This window comes from Mus pahari, chromosome 4 (assembly GCF_900095145.1).
Source record: "Mus pahari chromosome 4, PAHARI_EIJ_v1.1, whole genome shotgun sequence".
Classification (NCBI taxonomy): Eukaryota; Metazoa; Chordata; class Mammalia; order Rodentia; family Muridae; genus Mus; species Mus pahari.
Window position 1 is genome coordinate 91,709,592 of NC_034593.1, and position 24,905 is coordinate 91,734,496.

A 24,905-nucleotide genomic window follows, 5' to 3' on the forward strand; every position below is an offset into this window, starting at 1 on the left:
CTTGCTTTGCTGCCCTTCCTCAGGCTTTCTTGCTTTGCTGCTCTTCCTCAGGCTTGCTTGCTTTGCTGATCTTCGATAGGCTCCCTTTGCTAAGCTTTGCTTGTTGTGAATTTGTGAAGAGAAATATACCAAAGAACTTCTGGTTATATTCCGGCAGCTTCTTTCAGCTTCTGTGGACTCATGGCAATCAGCAGAGCCTCGAGGTTTCTCCTGGACAGAGACACTGCTCTGCTTCTGTGGACTCATGGCAATCGGCAGAGCCTTGAGGTTTCTCCTGGATAGAGACACTGCTCTGCTTCTGTGGACTCATGGCAATCGGCAGAGCCTTGAGGTTTCTCCTGGATAGAGACACTGCTCTGATTCATGAGCTGGACTACTGCTGCGGATTTGTGCTAATGGCCTGGACTTCTGACCATGAAGACTGGAGTCACCCCAAAGAACTCCTATACAGTCCACTTCCCTCTCGATCTATTAGCCATCTTCCTCCTCCCATGGCTTTGGTTGGTGGGCTATAAGGGAGGTTGAAACATTTAAGATCCCTCATTAAAAAGTAGGATTTGAACATTCTAAGCCCGCAGGGAAGAATGTGGATTGTCTAAAAACAGAGTCACAGAGACCAGGAAAGTGAAAGGTCACAAGACCCTGAGCAGCTCAGGACAACTGATTGTTAACAGAGGATCCTGGATTAGACCTGACATATTTAGAAGAGAAAAACAATCCCATTGTGGGAAGTGTTAATCATGTGACACAACCAGATGTGGATAGAACACACATTTTAGCTAGGTGTCGATGTGTTAAGTTGGCAACTGAGGTGTAGGGTGATAATCCTCTCTTAAACTTATGGTCATGATTCTCCTCTTTGTGAGAGAATGTTACTGTCCTCAGGAAATACTGGAATACTTAGTATGGAAACACTGGTGTATACAGCTTTACAATGGCTGAAAACCACAGACAGCAGCAGTGCTTCAGAAGCAACAGATACAACCACAGGAAGTTAAGGGCTGGCCTTTCGTTTAAATCAGTTTCCATCACTCCTCCCCTCTCCCAGTGAAGATAGAACTGAGAGCCTCATATATAATAGGCAAGCATATGACCTCTGAGCTGTATTCTCAGCTCTGTCAGTTGGAAATTATTCACAAGCAAGGGCAAAAAAAAAAAAAAAAGGGGGGGGGCTACTGTCTATTGCCAGTCCAAAAGAACCTCAGAGACGTGTACCCCATTCTGGGGGGCAAACGATATGTTCCTTCTTGGAATCAGAATGAAGAGCACAGACTTCCAAGTTAAGACCAATCTAGGTTCAAATACAACACGGTCATTATGAGTTAAGCTCAACCTTGGAGTCTCAGTTTCTCCATCAGTCAAATGAACAAACAGCCAACCCCCACCCTAGAAAACAGCCTGTTCCCACCCCAGAAACTTACTCTGAGTAAGACAAACCTATAAAATGTCACAATGTCTAGTCTACAGCAAACAACCCACGATGCTATTTGACTCATTAAGAGTCGTGTGGTGGGCTGTTACCGCTGCTGCTGCTGGGCCACAGACATACAAAGACCATCGAAGCATGATTTCTTATTATTTCCCTCAGTGCTGCCCTCAGAAAACGGTTCTTAGCTGCTTCATCTCTGGTTGGCTCTGCAGCACCAGAGTCTCTTGGTCAGCAGTGGCCTCACGGAGCAGGTCCCCTGCTTATTCTGGGGAAACCATCTGTACTTTATCCTGTGTAGACAAGGTGCCCTGTGTCTCCCTACAGCATGGGGCTAAAACATAAACTCTGGGGTCACAGATAGACCACTTATACACTCTTGCTTTACTCGGTTAACATGGCTTATCATTCACTGTGTAAAGGACTCTACAGTCGGCGCAGGCTCTTTCAGAATTGATAACCCTTTGTCCCCTGGCTCATTTGGTGGCCTGCTTACCTCAGAGGCAATAGAAGTGAAGCTGTTGCTGAAATGCACATGCTTATGGATTTCACTGCCATTGGCGGTCAGCAGCCAGTCCCCGAAGGCCTGGCCTTTGCCCAAAGTCTGGTTGCTGTGGCTCTGGTTGGGCAGGAGATCCGCCATGTCCCAGTGGTATGCTGGTGTAGCTCCAATCAGTGCAATGAGGATGGCTTCTGTGGCCACATAGAGCTGGAAGTAAACATACAGAATCAAACGCTGCACATGAGCGTGGAAAACAGGGGATGCCTGCTACGCTGGTCAGATACAGTGGTCGGGCTAGGGACTGAAGCTCAGCTGGTCGAGGGCTGGCCTAGCACTGCCTAAACCATTCATGCTGCCTCCCTTCCACAGTCCCAGCACTTAGGAAGTGGAGGCAGAAGGATCCAAAGTCCAAGGTCATCCTCAGCTACACAGTGAGTTCAAGAAAGCTAGATATGCCTGCTGAACTTACTCACAAAAACAAAGAAGTAAAGGACAAAGAAGAGAGGGAAAGGGGAAAGGGCTGGGGAGATGGCTCAGCAGTCAAGAGCCCTGGCTCTTCTTCCAGAGGACCAGGAAGGAGGTCATTCCCAGCACCCACATGGCACCTTACAACCACCCATAACTCCAGCTCCAGGGAATCCCATAGGCATGGGCACCAGGCATGCATGTAGTACACATGCAAACAAAAACATGAACACACGTAAAGTAAAAACAAATAAGCAAAGAAGAAGAGGGGGAAGAGGAAGAAGAGAGAAGAAGTAAGAGGGAGAAGAGAAGGTAGAAAGGAGGTTGGGGGGCGGCTGGTTCTTCCTTCTGTGTTTTGTTTTGTTTTGCTTTGTTTTGTTTTGTTTGTTTGGGCTACAGAAATGGACCACTTGAGAAGCCAGGAAGAAAGAAAAAATGAAAAAGCACCCATGTTATGAGAGGGCCATCAGCAGTGCACCCACGGAGCACTCTGCTTCCTTGGACAGTTTTCCTTCCATAGCTGCAATGTGTCTGATGCTGTGGGCTTTGTGTGATGTTGTCCAGCACTGGCAGAAGGCCCACATTGCTGGCTCTGGTTTAAAAGATTGATATTCCAGTTATTTTCTTCTCATCACAGAGTTTTCAGCTCAAAAAAAAAAAAATGTCACTGGGAGCCTGGAGGCCCTTGGCTTGGGATTCATGATCACATTGTTTTAAAATGTGGCACGCAACTCATAAGACTTAAAAAGCTTCAAACACTCAGGCATATTCAGATTGCAATTTGTAGCTACGTTTAATCTTTGTTTACTCTAATCATAACTGTCCACTAACGAAGAGAAAATACAGCACCAATTCACATGCCATCTGCTGACTGCTCTATATCTTGTGGCTTCTCACAGTTGGGTTTATGGGGTGTTGATCCCTATCAGACTTGACTGATATGGACATCTGTTTGTGTTAGCTCTCATTGTTGAATGATTATTTCAGATTTAAAATTCACTAAGAAAGTAAGTAATTAGTCTGCAGGTTAAGAAGATCTTATTTCAAGGAAATAAGATCCCTGCTAACTTTGAACTTGGTCTTAAATTAAACAGACTAAGTGTCTAAAAGATACAAAGCATGTGATTTCTAACTTTGTGTGTCCATGAGGGCTGACCAGGCACATGGAAACAGGGAGTCTGCCAGAAGAGTCCTCTTCTGTCCATCGAAAATTCTAGCTGGGGACTTTTTAGATTTATCTATTTACTATATGTAAGTACACTTTAGCTGTCTTCAGACACACCAGCAGAGGGCGGGCATCCAATCTCATTACAAATGGCTGTGAGCCACCATGTCGTTGCTGGGATTTGAACTCAGGACCTCCAGAAGAGCAGTCAGTGCTCTTAATTACTGAGCCATCTCTCCAGCCCTGGGGGCTCTTTCCACACCGTTCTGCAGGGGCATATTCAGCTAAGCAGATAAATAGAAGAGCCAACAGCATAGCAATTCATCAGTGGCAGATGATGGAATTAGTTATAGAAAGAGACATTTTGTGAATAGTAGCAGAAACTAATGCAAAACTTGGAGTGTGATTTCTTCCCTCTTGGTAAGGCTGAGGGGGCATAAGGCAGTCCCAGTCTATTTTGAGTTGATGGACTGTGGACCTTCTGGGAGAAAGGCAAAGCTACTGTGGGTCCATAAGCTGTCAGATTTCTGATCAGATGCAAAGGAAAATCTGTTCCTAGGCTTGCATATTTCCTAGACCTTATTTGCATGCTATTAAGGACATTTTAGAAAAGGAGGCAATCAGCTTATAAAAATAAAAACCTTAATAATCACAAGAACAAATAGATTACATATCTAGCAGTAGCTATAATTACGAAGCCACTTTCATCCACTTAGTAACTGCCCCTCTGATTACAATCTGCTGAAATTTAATTGATGGGTATAAAGAAATGAAAAACATGGGCCAAGGGACTGCAGGAGATGACTCAAAGCACAGCCTTTCATCAGGCAAAACAAACCAGCCACGTTCCCTCTCTAACCATGCCCCCTTCTACTTCTGTGTATTCTGTTCCTTCCCCTGGAGGCATCATCTCCTGTCAGCATCATTAGAATGCTCTCATTCTCTGAAAGTCTGCTTCATTTACCTGCTTCCTTTCTGACTCAGCTTCCTCTCCAATGGCCCAGAGGTTCTGTTCATGTACATTTGTTATGTCTGATTCATCTTTGGGCTTCCAAAGTAAATAAGCCAGGGTCCCCACACTCAACAAGGGGATGAATAAATGACCAAGGAGGACACTAGTATAATAGCACATGGTTTTATAATGTTAGCTATGTGCCATTCCTAGTCTAGGTTTCTTTTGAATGCATGTTAGCACATAATGCTTTTATCTGGATTGTTCTAGGACAAGCAATATTCCAGATGAAAGAGGAAGTGCCCTTAAGGGGTCCTCTTATTTGAGTTTTGCCTCATCCTGATGGCCACACCATCTTTGGTATGTACTACAATTTGGGGAAAGCAGTTTAAATTGAATGAATTGTAGAATCCAGTTAATCGGCCTTGAGAAGCAATGTGCTCTCACTTCATCCCTAGCCATCAGTAAGAATAAATAACACACACTCTTCATCCTCTCTCCCTCCTCTCCCCTCTCACAAGGTCTCCTTGGCCCTTTTATGGACAAGCATGAGTGTACATGATGTGGCATACACACACACACATTCAAGGTCCTTAATACACATGCGTTCATCGTTTTATGCTAACAGAGAGGCTAACATGTGGAACTCTTCTATGCAGTGCCAGCCCATGGTCATGCTTGGTTTTCTTACTCAGCAGGGAGACACAGTAGGCAGGTAGCAGCCATGCTGTGTAATAAACGTTACACGAGGCACCACGAGATTAGATCAGAGAGGTAAGGTTTGAAGCCCATGAAATGTCAGTTTTCCATCCAAGAGACACATCTTGGGGTTACATGGTCATATGAAGTCAAAGATGACACAACCATCCACTCAAAACATGTGGGTGCTTTTTCTTGGTTCGCCATTTTTGACCGTGACACAGTTCCCATTCTCCTCTGTCCCCCAAAGAACCAAAGTGGTCTCTCACTCTTTACTACCACTCTGCATACCATGTATGCACACACCCATATTTTTGTCTAATGAAATCACACCTATCAGCAGATGGACTTTAAAGCCACAATGAGAAACCACTGTCTAGTCTCCTTCTGTGTGGCACTAACAACATCTTAGATAAATCACTATCTCTGTTGGCTCCAGCTCCAGGGAAGAACAAACGCCCCAGATGGCTGGACTCCCCTTCCAGCCCCATCCCCACCCGCCCCAGTGTAATTAAAATGACAAAAATGACCCAAGGGTATTGAAAATTTGTTTCTGAAAGTGAAGGTTTCTAAAGTAATTTTGTAGTAACACCATTATGGGCTTTCATAATGTGTCTGGGGAAACCATCACAACCCTGCCCTGTGAAGTCATGGTTAAGTCTGATGTTTACTTTGTGAGTTGGAACAAGATACAGAGCAATTAAAAACCATTCAAGGTTTCCCGTAACAGCAAACCCAAGATGAGAGTGGGGTCACCTAACTCTATGGACAGATCTTTTTTTGGGGAACATAAAGAACAAAGATCAAAGTTGATTTCATTGCCGGCATTACTATTAGTCCTTGATGCACTTAGGACTCAGTTGTTGAACTGGTCAACCAGAAACACTCTGTGGGTAAGCCCGTAGTCGGGAGAGCAAGGACACATGCCTGGTCTGGAGCATGTGAGCACTCTTAGTTATTGAGTGAGTGTCTTATTTACTGATAAGGATGTATTTGAGGGGTTTTAAATGTGGGACGTACACATTCTAAATGACTGGCGCCTCTTCTTTCCATTCTAACCCGTCTACATTGTATCACCAGCTCTGTCTCCTGAAACTCCTCAACAAACTCCTCTGGTCAAAACATACTAATGGGCGCAGGAATATTTTCCTATAACCCAGTTGCTCGCTAGTCTGCCCTCGAGCTATCTGCACTCAGCACTCAGGTGTGACTTACCACACTCAGCTACACATCTCTAAACCTCCTATCTTCTTGCAGTACAACTGGATGTTAATGTATGCCTCTGTCTAATGCACTCCCATCTAACTAGCCTCTCCAGAGGGTCTAGTGGAATACTTCTCTACTGAACAGCAAGCTTGCACAGTACTATAGAAACAATATGCACCAGGGCTCCCCAAACTTTAATAGGCAGATCCTGACTAAGGGGTGCAGGGGTTCACTCATTTGTTTTAATGTAGTGTATGTGTGTATGTGTCTTTGTGGATGTATGTCACATGGTGTGTGTGTGTGTGTGTGTGTGTGTGTCAGTGGAGACCAGAAGAGGGTGTGGAGGCCTCTGGAACTGGCTGCAGGTAGTTGTATGCTGCTTGATAGGGAATCAAACTCAGGTCCAGGAACATCACACTATGGAGTTTGGAAGAAACTGAGTTAGCTCTAGGTTATTTCCATGGAACCCTAAGAAACATGCTGATCTCCCTCCTCTGACTGGGCTATTGTTTTTGTTAAGAATCCCTTCCCCCAAGCTTTGCAACACCCACAGCAGCCCCTCTTTACTTATTCCAGTATGACATAGACAACTTTTCCCTGGAAGATCAGCAAGGACTCAACTCCTGAGCCATCTCTCCAGCCGCATCCAATACACATGGAAGCAGAGATAGCTCCTGCAGCGGTGTTTTTCCTATCTAAAATTACCCTCAGGTTTCTCTCTAAACCTAAGCTTCAAGTTCAGCTGCTCATCTTTCTGAAGGCTGCAGCAAACCCCATTCTCCTTCCTTCCTTTCCAAGGCATTGGTTGGGTGTATTTCTCACTGAGAGAAATCATACTTTGTATAACTATGTATAGACTTAAACACTAATTTTCTAAAGAGTTGTAAAGAAAGATACATTCATGCACCATCTAGACCCTCTTTGTACCACTATGGCAACAGCATATTATATGTATGTTTAAACTGATTCCTTCCACAACAGTACAGCAGAAAGAGAATCAAACCCAGCAGTTTTGGGCCAGGCATGGTGGGGAAGGCCTTTAATCACAACACTTAGGGAGCAGAGGCCAGTCATGGCTACATAGTAAGACCTTGTCTCAAAAATAAGCATACAAACAAACAAAACAATGATTCTTGTGTCTCTCTTTTTTTTTAAGATTCATTTATTTATTATATGTAAGTACACTGTAGCTGTCTTCAGATACACCAGAAGAGGGCATTAGATCTCATTATAGATGGTTGTGAGCCACCATGTGGTTGTTAGGAACTGAACTCAGGACCTCTGGAAAAGCAGTCAGTGCTTTTAACCACTGAGCCATCTCTCCAGCCCGCTGCTGTCTCATTTTTTTTTTAATCCTACTACTTACTAAGATCCCAGAAAAATCTTTTATCAGTACCTATTTCTCTCTTTCAAGCCAGATGACGCTCACAAGAGCACAGAGAGGACATTCAGGAAAAAGTGTATGACATACTTGTGTAAGTGCAGAGAGGCTGCTGAGGGGTGAGTTAAAACTTAGGGGAAGGAATTCTTAAAAGCAATAGCCGGTCAGGGAGCACACTTCTTAGGGTGCCATGAAAATACCCCAGCACTAACTCAGTTTCTCCCAAACACTGCCACGGGATGTCCCTAAAAGTGCTCTAGGTCTATTTTCCTTATGCTTTTATTCACTAGTCTATCTACAGCTGGGAGTGGGGTGTGGCGGTCAAAGAATAAGTTGTGGGACAATCTGGTCCTCTCCTTCTACCATGTGGGTCAGGGAATTGAGCTCAGGTCTTCAGGCTTGGCACCAGACACCATACCTGGCTGAGCTAGCTCACCAGCCCTCAATTCAATTTTTTTTGTAAGTAAATCAACATAAAAGCACAATCTGTTATCAATACAGCTATCCTTTGGCAGATGGAACTACTAAAGATGCACACAATATTACAAACTCAAGTGTAGCCTGGGATATTCTTGTCTAAGATGACCTCCAAAAATATTGCAAGATCTAGGGATGGGGGGGGGCTGAATGTGAAGGGCTGCTATTTTGGTTTTGGGCTCAAAATGTTGGGGTGGGTGCTTCGGTGTTCCACGTTCCCTGTCAAGTATTGGTTAGCTCAGGTCAAGCAGTATAGCAGCTGGGCCTGCAACTATTACTTCATCTGGGTCTGCCTTCATCTGCTCTGACTTCTTGCACGTGTTTAAGTCTATGATCAGAGGAGGCGTCTTTTCATTAAGGATGCAGGCAGTGAGAACGACAGGCTCTCTTCATGGCTGAACCCTTCTATTGCAATGGGCTGGACTTAGACTATGATACAGTAAGGTCTTCAATAACGCTTATGATGTGACCCTCATCGCTTCTTGACAGCAGGAACTTCAGAAGAACCAGCTATCCTTTCAGTCACATCGAATCCTAAAGTCGTCTTCCTGTGGAACTCAGGTAGAGGAAGGGACATGTCCACCCCATACAGCCCACACCTACAAGATAAACAGTCATCCGTTGCCAATAACACTTGAAACCCTGGCAAATGGTGACCATAAATCAACCCAACAGTTGCTGAGCAAAAAGATCATGGGCTTGGAACTCTTCCTTAACAAACTACAGTGAACTAGGTCAGCCATTAATAAAAGCATGGGAGGGGTGGGGATAAGGTGTAGGTCAGCAGTTAAAGCTCTTGTATAAAAAACACAAGGCCCTGCATCTCCAGCTGGCAGTGGGGCGATAAAAGCCCAGGAAAGTTAACAGGTCCTGACCCAGAATACTGGTCTTCTCAGTGCCACACTCAAGATTTTATTCTAAGTTGGCAACCACCTGGCTAGGCAAGTAAGAAGATGCTAACACAAGAAGTGGAGCAGAGAGGTGGCCAGAAGGGATTGCCAGGAGAGGGGATATATACTTGGAACTCCTGGTTAGACGGAATATTGTCAAAGAAACCACTATACATGAAGACATTGCAGTTACAGTTCTATTTCTCTATACTAATTCTTATTCTGCTAAGAGAAAGGTTTCCAAGTATCACCACTTGAACTGCTGTTCTGCCTGGTGCTGAAGTCAACTGAAGATTTTAATGGGGAAAGAGAATCAGTAGATTAAGTTTTACCTTACTGCCTCTCTTCCTGCTGCAGCTTCACCGCAACATTGAAGCAACTTGTGGGCTCTGGTTATAACTGTGGCCTGCCAGTACTTCCCTTGGAATAGAGCAGCTTCATTTTCTGATCCTGGAGGTAGGGATCAAACCCAGAGCCTTGCACATCTAGGGCTTCACCACTGACTGACTTGCTTCCCAGGGTCAATCTGAGCCGCTCAGGCTGACTTTGAATTTGCCTGGAAGAAGAACCATCCTTTGCCTGCTTCAGTTTCCATAGTGCTAGGACTACAAGAATGAGCCTCTTGAAGAGCCCAAGGACTCCTAGAATCACGAGTTTTAAGTTGAGGTGTGCATTTGGGTTCTGAGAATTCAATACAATGAACCACACTGTGTGGATGGTATCATTTCCCTAGACCAAAGCTGGCCTCAGAGCTTAATAACCCAGTAGAACTTTAGAGAGCAATAAATTCCCATGTATGGAAAGCCCCTTTAATAGGAAGTCTCCCTCTATTTCAGAGAGGGCTGAAGGAGGCCATACTAGACCCGATCTTTTGTGGGCAGATTGTCCATGCTATCTCTGTTTCAGACTGCAAGGTGTTAGAGCCAACGGGTTAGGGTGCCGACTCCTTTTGATCCCAGGCAATGGGTTTCATCTTTCATCTAGCTCTGGCAGCGAAGTGTCAGTGCCAGGCTCTGGGTGACAGCCTGGGAGAGCTCAGTGGCTGGCCCGCCACCGCGCGGCGCCCGCCCGCCCCCTCCTTCCCTCCCTGCGCTCTCGCGCCACACCTGGGGCCAGGCTGAGCTGAGAGCGCCCCGGGGGCCGCGGGGAGCCGGGGACTCACCTGCAGCAGCACGGCCAGCAGGAAGCACAAGTACATCTGATAGAGGCCCATCTCGCCCACCGCCTGGAACGCCTCCTCCACCTCCATGGCGGGCTCGCGCCCGAGGACCCGGCCGCCACCGCGACGGAGGACCTGGCTGCTCGGTGGCTGAAGATCGGGCGGCGGAGGGACCAAGGACTGAGCCGGGCGGGGACGGAGGGCCGAGTGGCGGGGACGGGGAAGGAGGACCGGGTGGATCGCGGCCGAGGCGGGGACAGAGGACTGGGCCGAACCGGGGGTGGAGGACCGGGCGGGGCTGGGGCCCAGGCGCAGGCGGGACCCTGCAGCCGACCAGGTCCCGGGCGCGACGGAGATGCGCGGCTGGTCGCCCTAGCGCGGCCTCCCCGCTTCCTGTCAGAAGTGACAGGAATTTTTGGTGAGCGGTTGGCTGGCGCGCGGAAGGGAAAGAGGAAGTGGGTGCGGCGCGGGCGGCCACGGCGACTCACGGGAGGGGCCGGCAGCTCCACGTCGCGTCCCGCGGGGTTCGCCCCTTCGCACAAAGCGGTGGAATGCGGCGGCGCTCCGAGCTCTAGAGCCTTCCAAGAAGAGGGCCGGGAGGCATATGTCCCCTTCCTCCTTTGTCCTGCTTTAGGTACACAGGGTCAGATGTAAGCTCCGCGTCTTGAGACACCCACTTAGTAGTGCCAGCCAGGCCCACGGACAGGGGACTAGGGCAGGGGGTCATGGTTGCCAAGGTCTGTCAATGGAGTTTGGCACAGGGCTGGAGAGGTGTGGGGACAGATTGCTAGTGTTAGTTCTCTCTCGTGGCCTCACTCCTAATCCTGTTTTGTTTTTAAACTATTGCAAGTATCTAAACCAGCATTTCTCAATCTGTGGGTCAGGACCAAAGACCCTTTCACAAGGGTCGTATATCAGATATTTACATTACGATTCATAACAGCAAAATTACAGTTATGCAACAACAAAAAAATATTTTGATGGTTAGGGGGTCACCACGGGAGGAACTGTGTTAGAGGGTCACTGCATCAGGAAGGTTGAGAATCACTGATCTGAACTATCGCTAAGTTTACCTTTGTTTTCTGTTGGTGTGATAATAGCATGCCAGAAGAAACTTGGTGGAGAAAGAGTTTATTTGGCCCCCAGTTCTTCTCAGAGCCCATCATTGCTGGGAAGTTGGCACCAGGAACTTAAGCAGCTAGCAACATGGCATCCACAGTTAAGAGCAGAGGTCAGTGAACAGATGGATACGCTCACCAGTGATCAGATAGTTCCCTCCCTCATATGTTCAGCCTAGGGTCCAACCCATGAAATGGCCTCACGCATATTCAGGGTGGACCTTCCTAACTCAACCCGATTTTTAAACCCCCTCAGAAGCGTGTCCAGGGCCAACCTACTCTAGACTGCTCCTCACTGAATTGAATGAGTGGGAATTTTCTTCCCAGCTGAGGCTAGGTTTTGATCATTAAAACGAACCATCCCCTGAATATAATGCAGAGTATAATGGATGACCAGGAAGTCCCCTTGCCTTGCAAGCATCGTTGTTGTGCTTCCATGATTTCCCATTAATTATGTCTGCTGTTTATAATTGCCCTTTAGTGGTCATCTACCTAATTATTGTAATAAAATGATACAATGTTGACTATGGCAGGGTTGGAAGTGGCCGGTGTGGTAGCCACAAAAGATGAATTAGAAGTGCTTAAGCCAGTGGTGGTGGCAGCAGCCATAGAGGCAGCACAGAACTTTGATCCCAGCCCTGGGGAAGCAGAGGCTGGACTCAGCTACAGAGTTAGATCCCAGGCTGCCAGGACTACAAAGATAAAGTGGCAAAACTCCCCTTTAACCATATGGATGTAGATTTCTTGGCAGGCAGTGTGCTCTGTGAGAAGGGGGAGGGAGAGGAAGGAGAGGGGTCACATGGCTTTATTTCTTATTAAAGAACTTTTACTATTTTTTTTTCTAAAAATGTTTCCATTTTTATTTACGACTGTTTTGGGAATAAACTTGCTCATTTTGCCCTCCTAAACCATGAGCTGGCTGTATTTACACCCCACTTTTCATTATTTTTATTATGACATACTTTGTTTAGTGTGTGTTACATATTTATTAAATAATTCATTATTTGTTTTGCATTTTCCCCACATTTTTTTTTCTACACAGGAAATATTTGAACATAAAATTGTAGTTTGCCGACTTTGGAGTTTTTTCTATATTTTGTTTAGCTTTGTTACCTTGTAATTTTTTTTACTAGCTGTCAGTGTTTAGCTTGTTGGTTTTCAAGTCCCTCCCTACCCATCTTTGATTTATTTGAGATAAGTACTGCTGTACCCCAAGTTGGCTTCAAATTTGTTATATAGCCAGGGCTACCCTTAAACTCCTGATCTTCCTGCCTTTTTCTTCTAGAAGGCTGAGAGAGCAGGCTGGCCAGCCTACTGCACCTCACTACAATTCTCCTTTGAAAAGAGTGATTATGTGAAAGGGTATACGACCCTCTAAGTACTATTTACCCTGATTTACCAGGCCTCCTAAGCAGTATTTTGATCTAAAGTACGTTATGGTATTGCAATTTGCTCTTTTACCAGTGTTATGTTTTTGAGCATTCTTTTTAACGTTCTAGTTAAAAGTTGTACCTTTTAACATTTTTAATTTATTATTTATTTGAACATTTTGCGGACAAAGACAATATTAAATCCTAGAACTGTGTGACTTTCCCTGAGACCTAGCATCAGTGTATTACAGTGTATTCATTGTAAAAAAAACAAACAAACAAAAACAAAAAACAAAAAAAAACTTCACCATATGTGTTGAGAACAACACATGGTTTTCATTTGCTGGGCTCAGAACATTCTGTAAGTTAGTACATCATACTTGTGATCTTACTAAAATCATTGGCATGCATACTAAAAGCTTTTATCAGTCTTTAATAAATATATCAGCATCTTCCAGAGTTATCTTCTTTTTAGATTCTTTTTATAAGTTCACAAGAGGCCAATCTAAGGCACTTGTTCATTATTAATAATCCCCCTGAAATCTCATCATAGTCTTCATCTTATTCTTATCTTTTGTTTACTCTTTCTTCTTTTGGATGTTTATGGAAGGAGGACTTATTTCATTCCTCTTGATAGTCTCTTGTTGAGGTTTGGTCTGTTGATATGTATTGTAATGCTATAAACACTGGCCCTAGCTGCCTCAGGGAAAGGAGATCCTCAGTACACCAAGTGATGCTGTGTAATCTTGCCCCTCAAGTTATCCCTGATCAGTCAATTAAAAAGCCCATGGCCTTTGGCTCATGCAGGAAATAGGAGGTGGGTCATCCAGAAGGAGAAAGAATTCTGGGATAGAGCCAGGTGGAAAAGCCACCGGGGAAGATGTGAGGAGACAGACACGTGGTATCTGAGCAAAGGTAGCCAGCCATGTAGTAAATGTGGATTAAAATAAATGTGTTATCTTAAGTTATATTTAGTTAGAGAAGAGCCTAGCTATATGGCCAAGGTTTTTTAATTGACAGGTGATGCATCCATACAATACTCAAGATATTCTCTCTATAGACTCTCCCTTCCCATTCAACCCGATAGCCTATTGTTTGTTCCTTTGCTTTGTCTGTTTCTGTTTGGTTTGTTTTTGTTTTGTTGTCTTCCTATTTAGCCTTTGGTGGCCTGAAACTTGATATGTAGACTAGGCTATCCTTGAACTCACAGGAGCCCACCTGCTTCTGCCTCTGCCCCTCTGCCCCTCTGCCCCTCTGCCCCTCTGCCCCTCTGCCTCCTGAGTGCTGGGATTAAAGACTTATACCACTATACTAGGCATTCTAGTAGGAGAATAAATCTCTCTATATTTGTGATGAATTATGTAGTGAAAATTGTTTCCACCATCCTGTTCTGTGCTGCTTTCTTTTAACTGTCTTGGTCATCTGTTGGATTATTACATTTATTTTTAAAGACAAGGTCTCACTATGTACCCCTGGCTGGCCTGGAACTCACTTTGTAGACCAGGATGAACATTAATTCAGAGACATGCCCCCCACTGTCTCCCAATGCCCCCCTCACTGTCATCTCCCAATGCCCCCCACTGTCTCCCAATGCCCCCACTGTCTCCCAAGTGCCGAGATTTAATCTATTTTTTAAAGATCTATCTTCCTTTTACTACTCTGGGTCACATCTTTATTAGTGTTTCGGAAGTTACACCTACAATTTTTAACACCTATATAACTGTGCTTTCCCACAATGTTTTTATCTATACATTCTACATAGAATCTATGTGTGTATCCTCTTTGCAAAGTGATTACGAACCTATACAAGGTTTTAGGAATACTGTATCTGAGAGAACTCCAGGGGTGGGGGACACAAAGATGTCACATTCTGGAAATGTTTCTAAATGATTGTCAGCTTGGCAAGTTTTAAATTACCTGGGAGACAGCATTCTGGATATGCCTGTGAAGGTGTTTCTAGGGAGGCTTAATGGAGGTGAGTCCTCATGTTAGAGATTGCGGGCTGCCATCTCAGGGTGAATAGAGAGCAGAGCAGAGCACAGTCAAACAACAGCCTCTCTCAGCTTCCTGAGTCTCTAACCCGGGACTCAAGGATCATGGGAAGAGTTTTTGATTAGAAAACTTCAGAACATGTTTTATTGCTAAGAATAATTATTTTTAATATAGAAACAAGAAGGCAAAAAAACAAGTTTTTCATGGCAGTGATAATGGATTATTTAATAGCCCAGGCTCTTTTAATAGCAAACTGGGAGGCCATGGGTCAGCTTACCTATGTTATGTGTGTGGGGAAAGAGGCAAATGATTATTCTTAACAGAAAAGATAACTGTGATTATGTTGCTCTGTGGGGTATTAATTCACTCGGTGCCTAGTCTAGCAGTACCACCCTGGCACTCATGTCCTATATGCAGCCATTTATTCAAAGGCTGTGAGGCCATCTTTGCCTCCCTTCAGGTCCCTCAACTGTGCGCTAGTTGCACAAAACCTTAGCAAGGCTTCGTCCCATTTTGGACCAAATAGACATTAATTTAACTTCTTTTTTTTTCTTTTTTGCTTTTCAAAGACAGAGTTTCTCTGTGAAGTAGTTCCTGTCTGTCCTGGAACTCACTTTGTAGACCAGGCTGGCCTCAAACTCAGTTTCTCTTGCCTCTGTCTCCCAGGTTCTGGGATTAAAGGTGTGTACACCCAGCAATGTGCATTTAACTTTAAACCCCTTTTTGGATATCATGAAGTGTTTAAGTGAAAAAAATTAAAATTAACATTATATGTGATATATAGTTAAATTAATATATTGTTAAGTAGAAGGTGAACTCTTGCATCCTATACTCAAAAGCAGAAGTATTTTCAGTTGACCAAGGCATGCATGTATGTATGTGATATATATATATATAAAATCTGGCAGCAGTGAGTGGAAAATACACGTAAGATACACCAGTGGGAATATGAAAGCAAGACCCAGAGAGACCCAGAGAACAACAGATGGAGAAACGAAGTCACATCTAAAGTAAAATCAGCCAAAATTGATGGCGATTAAAGTTTGCAAATATAATCAGTGTGAAACCAGGATTCACCTCCAAATTCAGTCCTGAAAGCCAGATTAAAAGGGTGGAGGTGCTGTTAACCGAGGCCGGAACCCAAAGTGTGGAGGTTTGTGGTAGAGCGGCTATGCCAGAGTGGTGGGGCCAACGTTGGTCTTTAACTGTCTGCTGTCCCTTTAAGATCCCGCCCTCCCCCCTTAACCCAGCCAGGCCCCTGCTGGGTTTCCATGCCCTAATTTATAGTTAGAGACAGAGCTTCTGAGCATGCGCTCTAGAAAGAGCCAGGCTAATTAAAGCTCTCCCGAGGTTCCAGGTATTGTGTCTGTGGCTCTCAGCAATGGCTTCCATTTGAGCACATATTTCCCTCATCTGACCTCCCAGCCCCCACCTCATTCTGTTTTTCCTTAAATTTTTTTTGTTTTTACCATAATTTTATAATATCTGTATTTATTTATAAATCAGGAACAGTACACATTGGTTTATTAATAATTAAAAAATTAGAATAATGTTTGCAATACAGTGTCTATCAAATGCCCTTTGAAAGCGTACCTATAAAGGGAAGCAAAAGATCAACTTCGAAGCCCATATCAGCCATCACTGTCTTCGTCAGTGGTGATCCTGTGTCCCTGAGCTCTGCCCTGCCTTTTGTTTCACTGGTAATTTGGTGTCCCACGTGGCTAATGGAATTTGGTGTGTGAGATATCAGATTAGTGTACAGTAAGTGTTCTACAGCAGCTACAAAGACCCAGGGGTACAACTGTCTGTCTGTCTGTCTTTCTTTCATCATCTGAAGAATATTTTCCTCTGCAAATCCTTCATTCACACTGAGAGGACTCTGTATTGTGTGTGTGGCACAGCAACTTACCTTGATAAAGACAGCTGTGGTACACATCTGTGTCAACAGTAAATGGACAAAAACCATACAGCATATAAGGTCGGGATGCACAGGTCACAAGGGAGCCAATAGTATCTCCAGGATGGATGCCTAGGAAGGAAGGGCAAGGACAAAGAAAACAGTGTTTCCTGTGATATGGATGGATGCCTCTGTCTTCTAGGCTTTTGAAACAACTTTCCTTCAAAAACCATTGTTAGGTTGGTGAAAAACATTAAACAGATCCCCCAATTAATGTGGAGAAATTGACTATTCCCATACCTCTAGCCTTAGCAGTAAAGTGTAAACAGAGCTAGGCGAGATTCAGGAGGTTAAAGGAGAGAAATATGAACGAAATTAGCCATTAATTATGCTTGAATTTAGATAGTAGAGTGTTTTGCTTGCTGAGAGTCTAATTTTACATGTTGTCCAAGAGGCACGAAGCTTAGATAATAGGACATTCATTTAATTCAACAGATTCATCCCTGAGTGCCCGTCTCTAATGAGAACGTCAGTGGTGCTGCTGTTCCTCTTATTGCTTTGGCTGTTTCTTGCATCAAAGAGTTCTATAATAGGGGGAAGAGGCTGAAATGATGAATCTGGTATGTGCATGGGCTCAATTAATTGAGGTTATGATTCAATTGAATGGATCAAAATGTACCCTGTGTAGAAACGAATGCCCCTCAGTTTCCCACTGTTTATGTACGGAGACTGACTGAAATGGCTCCAAACCAGTGCAGTTGGTAGAGTATTGCACAAGGGTGAAAATAACCTGTGGGGCATTGGGCTATGCACAGACAGGCTGGTCTCCAGTTGAACTGAGGGCTGAACCCCGAAAGTGGTGATAATTCACCTTCATGACATGGTAGGTGTTCCCTCATGCTCCTGGAACTCTGGCCCCTGCTTAAGTTACCGCCCCCCACAGCCCCCACAAGAGAAGCATGACTAAAAATCACATGTAGGCAATGGTCCAAGCTTCTGACCTTCAGGCTAAACTCCTCCCCAGTTACCTAGCAACAGTGAAGATCATCAAAAGGGCTGTTCAGCCCCACCTCGCTCTCTTACCCTCTTGCTCTTCTCATTCCTTTGTTCTCTTACCTCTCACTTCTCTCGTTCCTCTCTCCTCTTTCCTTTCTCTTTGTCTTCTCCTCTCCTCTCTCCCTCTTACTCTTTCTCTCTAGCCTTCCTCTCTCTCTCTCTCTCTCTCTCTCTCTCTCTCTCTTCTCTTTCCCCCTGCCTTTCTATAATAAAGCTCTAAAACCATAGAGAGTCTCTGCTCATCAAGGCCCGCTGCGCTTGGAGGATGGGACATGCTTTCTCCTAATGAGTCGTTTCTAATCTCCCGTTAGAAGGCCTTCCTGTGCTCCAGTCAAGATCTGCTGTGAATACTCTCACAGGTGTTGGAACCTCTCTTCTCTCATCCCTCTCTCCTATAACCCTGGTGGCATTAGCAAAATAGCTCCAGGGTTCCCAGGTAGGGCTGCCCCTTGGCCACCCCCTGAAGAGTGGGTCAGAAGCTTGAATGCCCACCCAGGGCTGAGTGGAAGGTGTATGGCAGCCCTCTCACGCCTGACTGACCAGAGAATAGGTGGAACTCTGGCGGGGTGTGGGTCTCTCCTCCCCCTCTCTTCCCCAGGTCCCCCTTTTTAGTTCCCAACAATAACCCACATGGTTCTGGGCTGACTCCCACGGGCTTACAAGTAAGGAAGAGCAGTGTTTATTGCTTGTGGGAAACCAAGTTCCGTAGACTTCAGAGAATGCAGTTTGATATGCTTGGTCTACTCAGGCTCAGAAACAAGATGTCAGGATTCTGCGAGTCTCCCACGTTTTACATTCGTTGCCAAGAGCTGGCCTGCTCTAGTCCTAACAACAGCGTTCAACCCAGTCAAGTCCTTTCCTTGCGGAGTTCTCTTAGACTCCTGGAGAAGACCTCGCCTTCCTTCCTTCCTGGCGGTACTGAACGGGATGATGGGATGATAGCAAGGAGGAGGCAGAGGAAGCTGGAGCACAGAACCACAGACTTGTTCTGTTCTCCGAGCATGAAATCAACCCCAGTCAGAGCAGCAGCTCCAGCGGATTGGAGCGGAGGGCGGTACCCATCAAAGCTTCCCGGTTCCAACTTTTCCCTAGGGTTATCTGCCGCAGGAAGAATGTAGCGCCATCTTCTCTCCCTATGGGGAAAGTTGTACTACAAAGTTATATTAACGCACAAATTCACAGGGAGAATTTACATGATTTTCAGAACCAAATTAATCCTTCATTTTCTGTCATACAGCTAGTTGAGCCAAAAGATCATATTGCATTTTAAACAATATAAACTCATGGTCTTTCTCAGTCTTCATTTACATAAGAAGAGTGACTTACGCTCAGCCAAATGGAGCAAATCAAATAAATCCTCATGTAATTTCTCTCTTCCAACCAAAGACTTTGAATATTCTCAACCTCATTTTCCAGTCTTACAGATAATCTGTCACGGATAAGATTTTTTTTTTAAGAAAATTTTTTTCACACTGTATATTTCAATCAAGTTTTCTTCCCATCTCTTTACCCACCTAACTCTCTTTCTCTCTCTCTCTCTCTCTCTCTCTCTCTCTCTCTCTCTCTCTCTCTCTGTCTCCCTCCCTCTCTCTCCTTCCCTCCCTCCCTCCCTCTTTCCATATATAAGTTCTTTCTCCTAGAAGAAATTTGAATATTTTCTTTTTTTTTTTTTAAAGATTTATTTATTTATTGTATGTAAATACACTGTAGCTGTCTTCAGACACACCAGAAGAGGGCGTCAGATCTTGTTACAGATGGTTGTGAGCCACCATGTGGTTGCTGGGATTTGAACTCTGGACCTTTGGAAGAGCAGTTGGGTGCTCTTACCCACTGAGCCATCTCACCAGCCCAAATATTTTCTTGATTTTATTATTTTTTAACTTTTTACTGACTCTGAATTTCACATCATGCACCACACTCCCACTCATCTCAGTGTCCCTTATCCACCCTTGCAGTTACCCCTAGCCAAAGAAAATAAAACATAAACAAAAGCAAAAAACAAACAAAAAGGGCCCCCCCCCAAGAAAACCCATCTCACTGTGGAAGTTGCAGTATGTCACACAGTACACCATTTTGTCCACGTCTTTGCATGCACATGTTCACTGCAATGACTCGTTGGTCTAGTTCTGCTACCCCATCAATACTGGATCCTGATTGAGCCTCCTCTCGGATACCCTATTGTTAACCTGTGTCATGGAGATCCTGCAATTTTGTGTTTGCAGGACTGAACCCTTCGAGAACTTCAGCAGTTCATAGATGGGGTAGATGTTGGGGCGGACCATCTCTAAGCCCTGGATCTGGGCCTGGGTTGTAACTGAGTTGCTCAGCCCACCAGCTCTCCAGCTTCTACACCAGGGTGAGCTCACCAGCACTGTTCCAGCTAGCTCACCCAATGCCATAGCCAGCAAGGAGGGATACACACACACACACACACACACACACCTCATCCACTCTCATACCCTCAGAGCCAGGTCACCCACACCTTTGTTACCAGGGTCAGTTCAACTGTGCTGCCCACACATGCTACAGCTGGTGAGAGGCAGCTCTTCTACTCTAATGACCTTGGGGCCAGCTTGTCCACCTGCTGCAGGTGGTGAGGTGAGGAGAGGTGAGGAGGAAGGCATCTCTCCAGCATTCACAGCAGACAGGGGCGTGGCCAGCTCTCCACAATTCATGCCCTTGGGGCTAGCTTCCTCGTATCCCCACCACCAGGGTCAGCTCTACTGTGCTGCTTAGGCAAGACTGCTCTCCAGAATTCTGCACCCAGTGAGGGGAGGGGCCAGCTCTCCCTCCTGAAGTGAGTGGTGATGGGCAAGCATGGGGAAAGAATCTCTTCTGGGCCTGAGGCCACCTCATGACCCTCAAGGGATGGAGCCTTGAGCACTCTCACCCTCCTGCTGGCTCTCTTACACCCCTGCCCTGTACTGCCTGGGTGAGGTTCAGCAAGGGGCGGGGCCGTCTTTCCTGTGTGCTGCAGCCAGTGAGGGGACAGGACAGCTTTGTGCAGCCCTTGGATATCAACATGGTCCCAGGCAGCATTCCAGATCAAGGATGTCTGCATGGCCTTTGGTGACAATATGGGGAGTGGACATTGATATCAACACAGATTCCTGCTGCTGCATGACCACAGACCCAGACATGGCCCTCAGCAACAGCATAGGGCTGGACTTCGCCATGGCCTCAGGTGGCAGGGTGGGCTACTCACATCAGGCTATTCCTCTCCACCATCGTGTCTCCAGATCCGCCTGTCTTAATAGTGCTCAAACCATTTGGCTTCTGTGGTGGTTTGAACAGATATGGCCCCCACAGACTCATGTGCGTAAATGCTTGACACATAGGGAGTGACATTATTAGAAGGTGTGGCCTTGTTGAAGGAAGTGTGTTACTATGGGGGCGGGCTTTGAGGTATATGCTCAGGTTATGCCCAGTGTGGTACGTAGTCTCCTCCTTGCTGTCTTCAAATCAAGATGTAGAACTGTCAGTTCCTTCTCCAGCACCAAGCCTAACTGCATGAGCCATTATCCCTGTCATGACAATAATGGACTAAATCTGTAAGCCACCACCCCCAATTAAATGATTAGATTACTTTTATAAAGGTTTCCATGGTCATGATGTCTCTTCACAGCAATGAAAGCCAAACTAAGACAGCTTCTCTTTTTCTCCCTTCTCTCCACTACACACTTGCACAATATAGAGGCTACCACTGTGGGTGGGCCACGAGGCAGGTGTGGCCTCCGGGTGTCTTCAAATGTTTGTTCAACCCAAAGATTCCAAAGGGAATAAATTCCTGGCTAAAGTTAAACACAGCACAGTGAAATTGTAATTCAACACAGAGTCATCCAGTCTCATGGTTGAGCCACCACCTCAGCAAACTAGAGAGGTTGGCAGGTTGGCCAATGGTGAGACATCAACACAGCAGGACACATCCAGTCAGTGGTGGATCTCCACTCTGCAGGTCCTGCTCTTTCTCCTGGGCTAGGATGCAGCTCTGGGATTCACAGCAACTCACAAGGTGGTTAGTTTCCTCAAAGGAAGAAGGCATAGGCCCACTGGCGCTTGCATTTGTTACTGGCTCTGTTGATGGACAATGTAACACCATTTTCCAAGGAGCAAGAACAGCAATCCAAGTGCCTTCAAGTCTCCTGTTCTGCCTCACTTCACAGCACATGAAACAATCAGCTTCTCTTCATCGTCCATCTCTCCATCACCCATTTGCTTCTTTCTCACCCACCACTACCACATCTATTTATTCAATACTTCCCATCTCTCTCTCTCTTTAAAACAAACAAAATGAAATCAAACAAGCAAAAGGCCAATAAGACGAAAGAAAAAGGAAAGAAAAAGAAGGGAGAAAAAGAATCTAAACAAAGCAAAACGAGAGTCTACAAAATACCACTGAGTTTGTTTGACGTTGGCCAACTACTCCTGGGTATGAAATTTGCCTTGGGATGTGATACCCAGAGAGACTCCATTGGTGAAAAGATGTTTCCTTTGCCAGTATGTATCATCCACTTCCCTCTGTCAGTGTTGGGACTCCATCTGCCTTGAACCTGTAGGCCTTGAGGGTGCCACCCAGAGTCTCTGAGTTCATATGCACATCAGTCCTGTTGTGTCTGGAATATTCTGTTTCCTTGGAGTCAACCATCACCTCTGGTTCTTAAAATCTTCCTGCTTCCTCTTCTGTGTAGACCCCTAAGTCTTAGGGGGGGCTTTGATGAAGACATCACATTTGGGATTAAGTGCTCCAAAGTCTCACTCTCTGCACACTGTCCAGTGGTGGGGCTCTGGGTTAATTGCCATCTAGGGCAAGAGGGAGCGTCCCTAGTGAGATCTGATCCAGGCTCTACTCTATGAGCATGTCATTAGGAAGCCTTTTATTATTATGTTTCTATAACAGAACAGTAGTATTAGCCTGTTCCCTAGGCTCACCTCTTATCTAGTCTCAGACTGGGAGAGTAACTTGTGAGCATCAGTGCTCTTCCTTCCACACATGGATTCCTAGGGTCAAATTCAGTTGGTCAGGCACGGAGGCAAGCACCCTTACCAGCTAAGTCTCCCTGGCCTTGAAGAACACTATATTTTTAAGTGATCACTGAGTCTAACCCCACATTACATACAAATGTAAGTCTGAGGTCTGGGAGATGGCTCATTCATGAAAGACCTTGTCATGAAAGCATAAAGGACCTGAGTTCGGATCCCCAGCACCCACATAAAAGTTTAATGTCAGCAGGGAAAAGGGGTACACACATGCATGAGAACCCTTCCTTACACATATATACATCACACACACAGGGCTAAGGCTAAATGGAGGTTAAATAAGATGCTCCAAATGGCTAGTGAGCATATGGAAAGACACATACCAAAGCAGTGACTGTAACTAACTTCTCAAAAGTGTGTGTTCCCACCCATGTATACTATCACAGCCTACTCGCAGATATAGGCTGCTGTCTGTGGGCTACTTTCTCTTAGTACACATTAGCTTGGTAGCTTTGTCTTCTGGTTCTCTGTCAGGAGAATGAATGTTTTGTGTCTCCAGTTCCACAATGATTTTAGGGTTCAGACAAAGGCAAAAGTAAGGACTTTGCCATGTCTCTTAAACTAGAAGCTCTAGCTGGGCACATACACAATGTGCCTTAGTTAGGCACATTGCTCAACAATGCAACCACAGACACAAGCACATGCAGAATGTTTGTCTATTGTGTTTGGAGCCAGAGAATGGAATTGTGTTTGTCAGTCCACGGAAGGTTATTTCTTCGCAGAAGGTTATTTCTTATGTAATGGCCATTCTGCCTCTGACTAGAAAGATGCTATACTTTAGAATATGCTTATTATAAGTTTAGGGTATGGCTAGTGACAATTCCCATCTCCTTAAATGCTCTACAACCCACTAAATGCTATTCAGTCCCTTTGGCTTACTGTGTGTAGCACTTTTTGCAAGCAAAGTCGTCATTGTTTCCACTGGAGGCACTTGTAGCCTTTCAGATGGTGATGGATGGTGAACTTGAAGCTGGGCTGTTAATGGTACACTCTTAGCCTCTCTGTTCAGTGTCCCGCTCTTAGTGACGTGGTCTTTGCCACCGTCTGTGTCCTGGTGACCATCTTTTTCTTTCTGCCATCCTTCCATGGTGGCTATATTGTTTGCTGAAGATGAAATGACAGGTAAGTCCGGAGGGAGGAGAATAAGGAAGGTGATTTTTAGCAACAAAATGACTGTGGCATAAAACAAATGTGTAACAATGATAATTAGAGATGTTGAAGTCAGTCTTTTGTTATGTTTTCTTTTTCTCTTGGTTCTTTTCAGCTGTATTTCTGAGGCAAAAAAAAAAAATCAGTCTGTTGGAAGGAGATGGTTGTCTCTTAAAACAACATAAATGGAAATATATTGGCTCCGTGTTAATTTTGTTTTTAATTTGTTAGATATTAAGATGCAAGCAGATAACTAAACATCACTTAAGCAGAGAGGTTTTTCACGTAATGAAGTGGTTTGCACAGGGGGAGGACAGTCTGAGAGAGACAGTCTGTTTGTTGTCAAGTGTAGAAGGGCAAGATGAATTCATCCCCAGAGCTCTTTGCTGGCCCTGCCAACAGGTGCCCAGCTGGCACTGGGTAGCAGCATAACAGCTTGACGCATTCAACTGAGACCCATGTTTCCATTTTCCTTCAACTAGGGAGTAGCTAAAAACATGACCTCCAATTCCCTCACTGCGTGGGGGACATATAGAAGTAAATGAGCTTCTGGTTAAAGGCTCTAAATAGGAATATCTCCAGTAATTTTAATTTTTAAAGTTTAGCTGCAGAATGGGTTGGGAGTCCCTCATCTGAAATCATTGGGACCAGAAGTGTTTCAGAGTTTCTGATTGTTCTTCAGGAATATATGTATACACGATGAGATGTTTTAGGAGGGGACCCGAAACTGAGCATGAAGTCTATTTGTATTTCCTGTATACCTCATACACAGCCTGGCGGTTATTGTCTTTTCAGCAGCCTGCCTCACAAGGTCAAGTGTAGGCTTACCTACTGGTGATTTTATGCCCATGCTGAAAGCGTTCTGGATTTTGCAGCCATTGGAGATGTTCAAGCTGCAATGATACCTTGTGAACTAAAGCGACCGTGGATCTTGAGCCCTTGACCATGTGAACAAATTCAGAAA

The 24,905-nt window shown here is 45.1% G+C and overlaps 1 protein-coding gene across 1 annotated transcript in view; it reads right to left on the reverse strand.

Moving 5' to 3' along the window:
- Positions 1–10,657, reverse strand: part of Slc22a15 (solute carrier family 22 member 15) — a 57,843-nt gene extending 47,186 nt beyond the window's left edge. The window contains exons 1-2 of the mRNA XM_021196559.2: positions 10,326–10,657; positions 1,923–2,135 (exon numbers count right to left, since the gene is read on the reverse strand). Of these exons, the coding sequence (XP_021052218.1) occupies positions 1,923–2,135; positions 10,326–10,412 (300 nt within the window). The 5' untranslated portion in view covers positions 10,413–10,657. The remainder of the gene's footprint in view (positions 1–1,922; positions 2,136–10,325) is intronic.
- Positions 10,658–24,905: the final 14,248 nt, after the last annotated feature.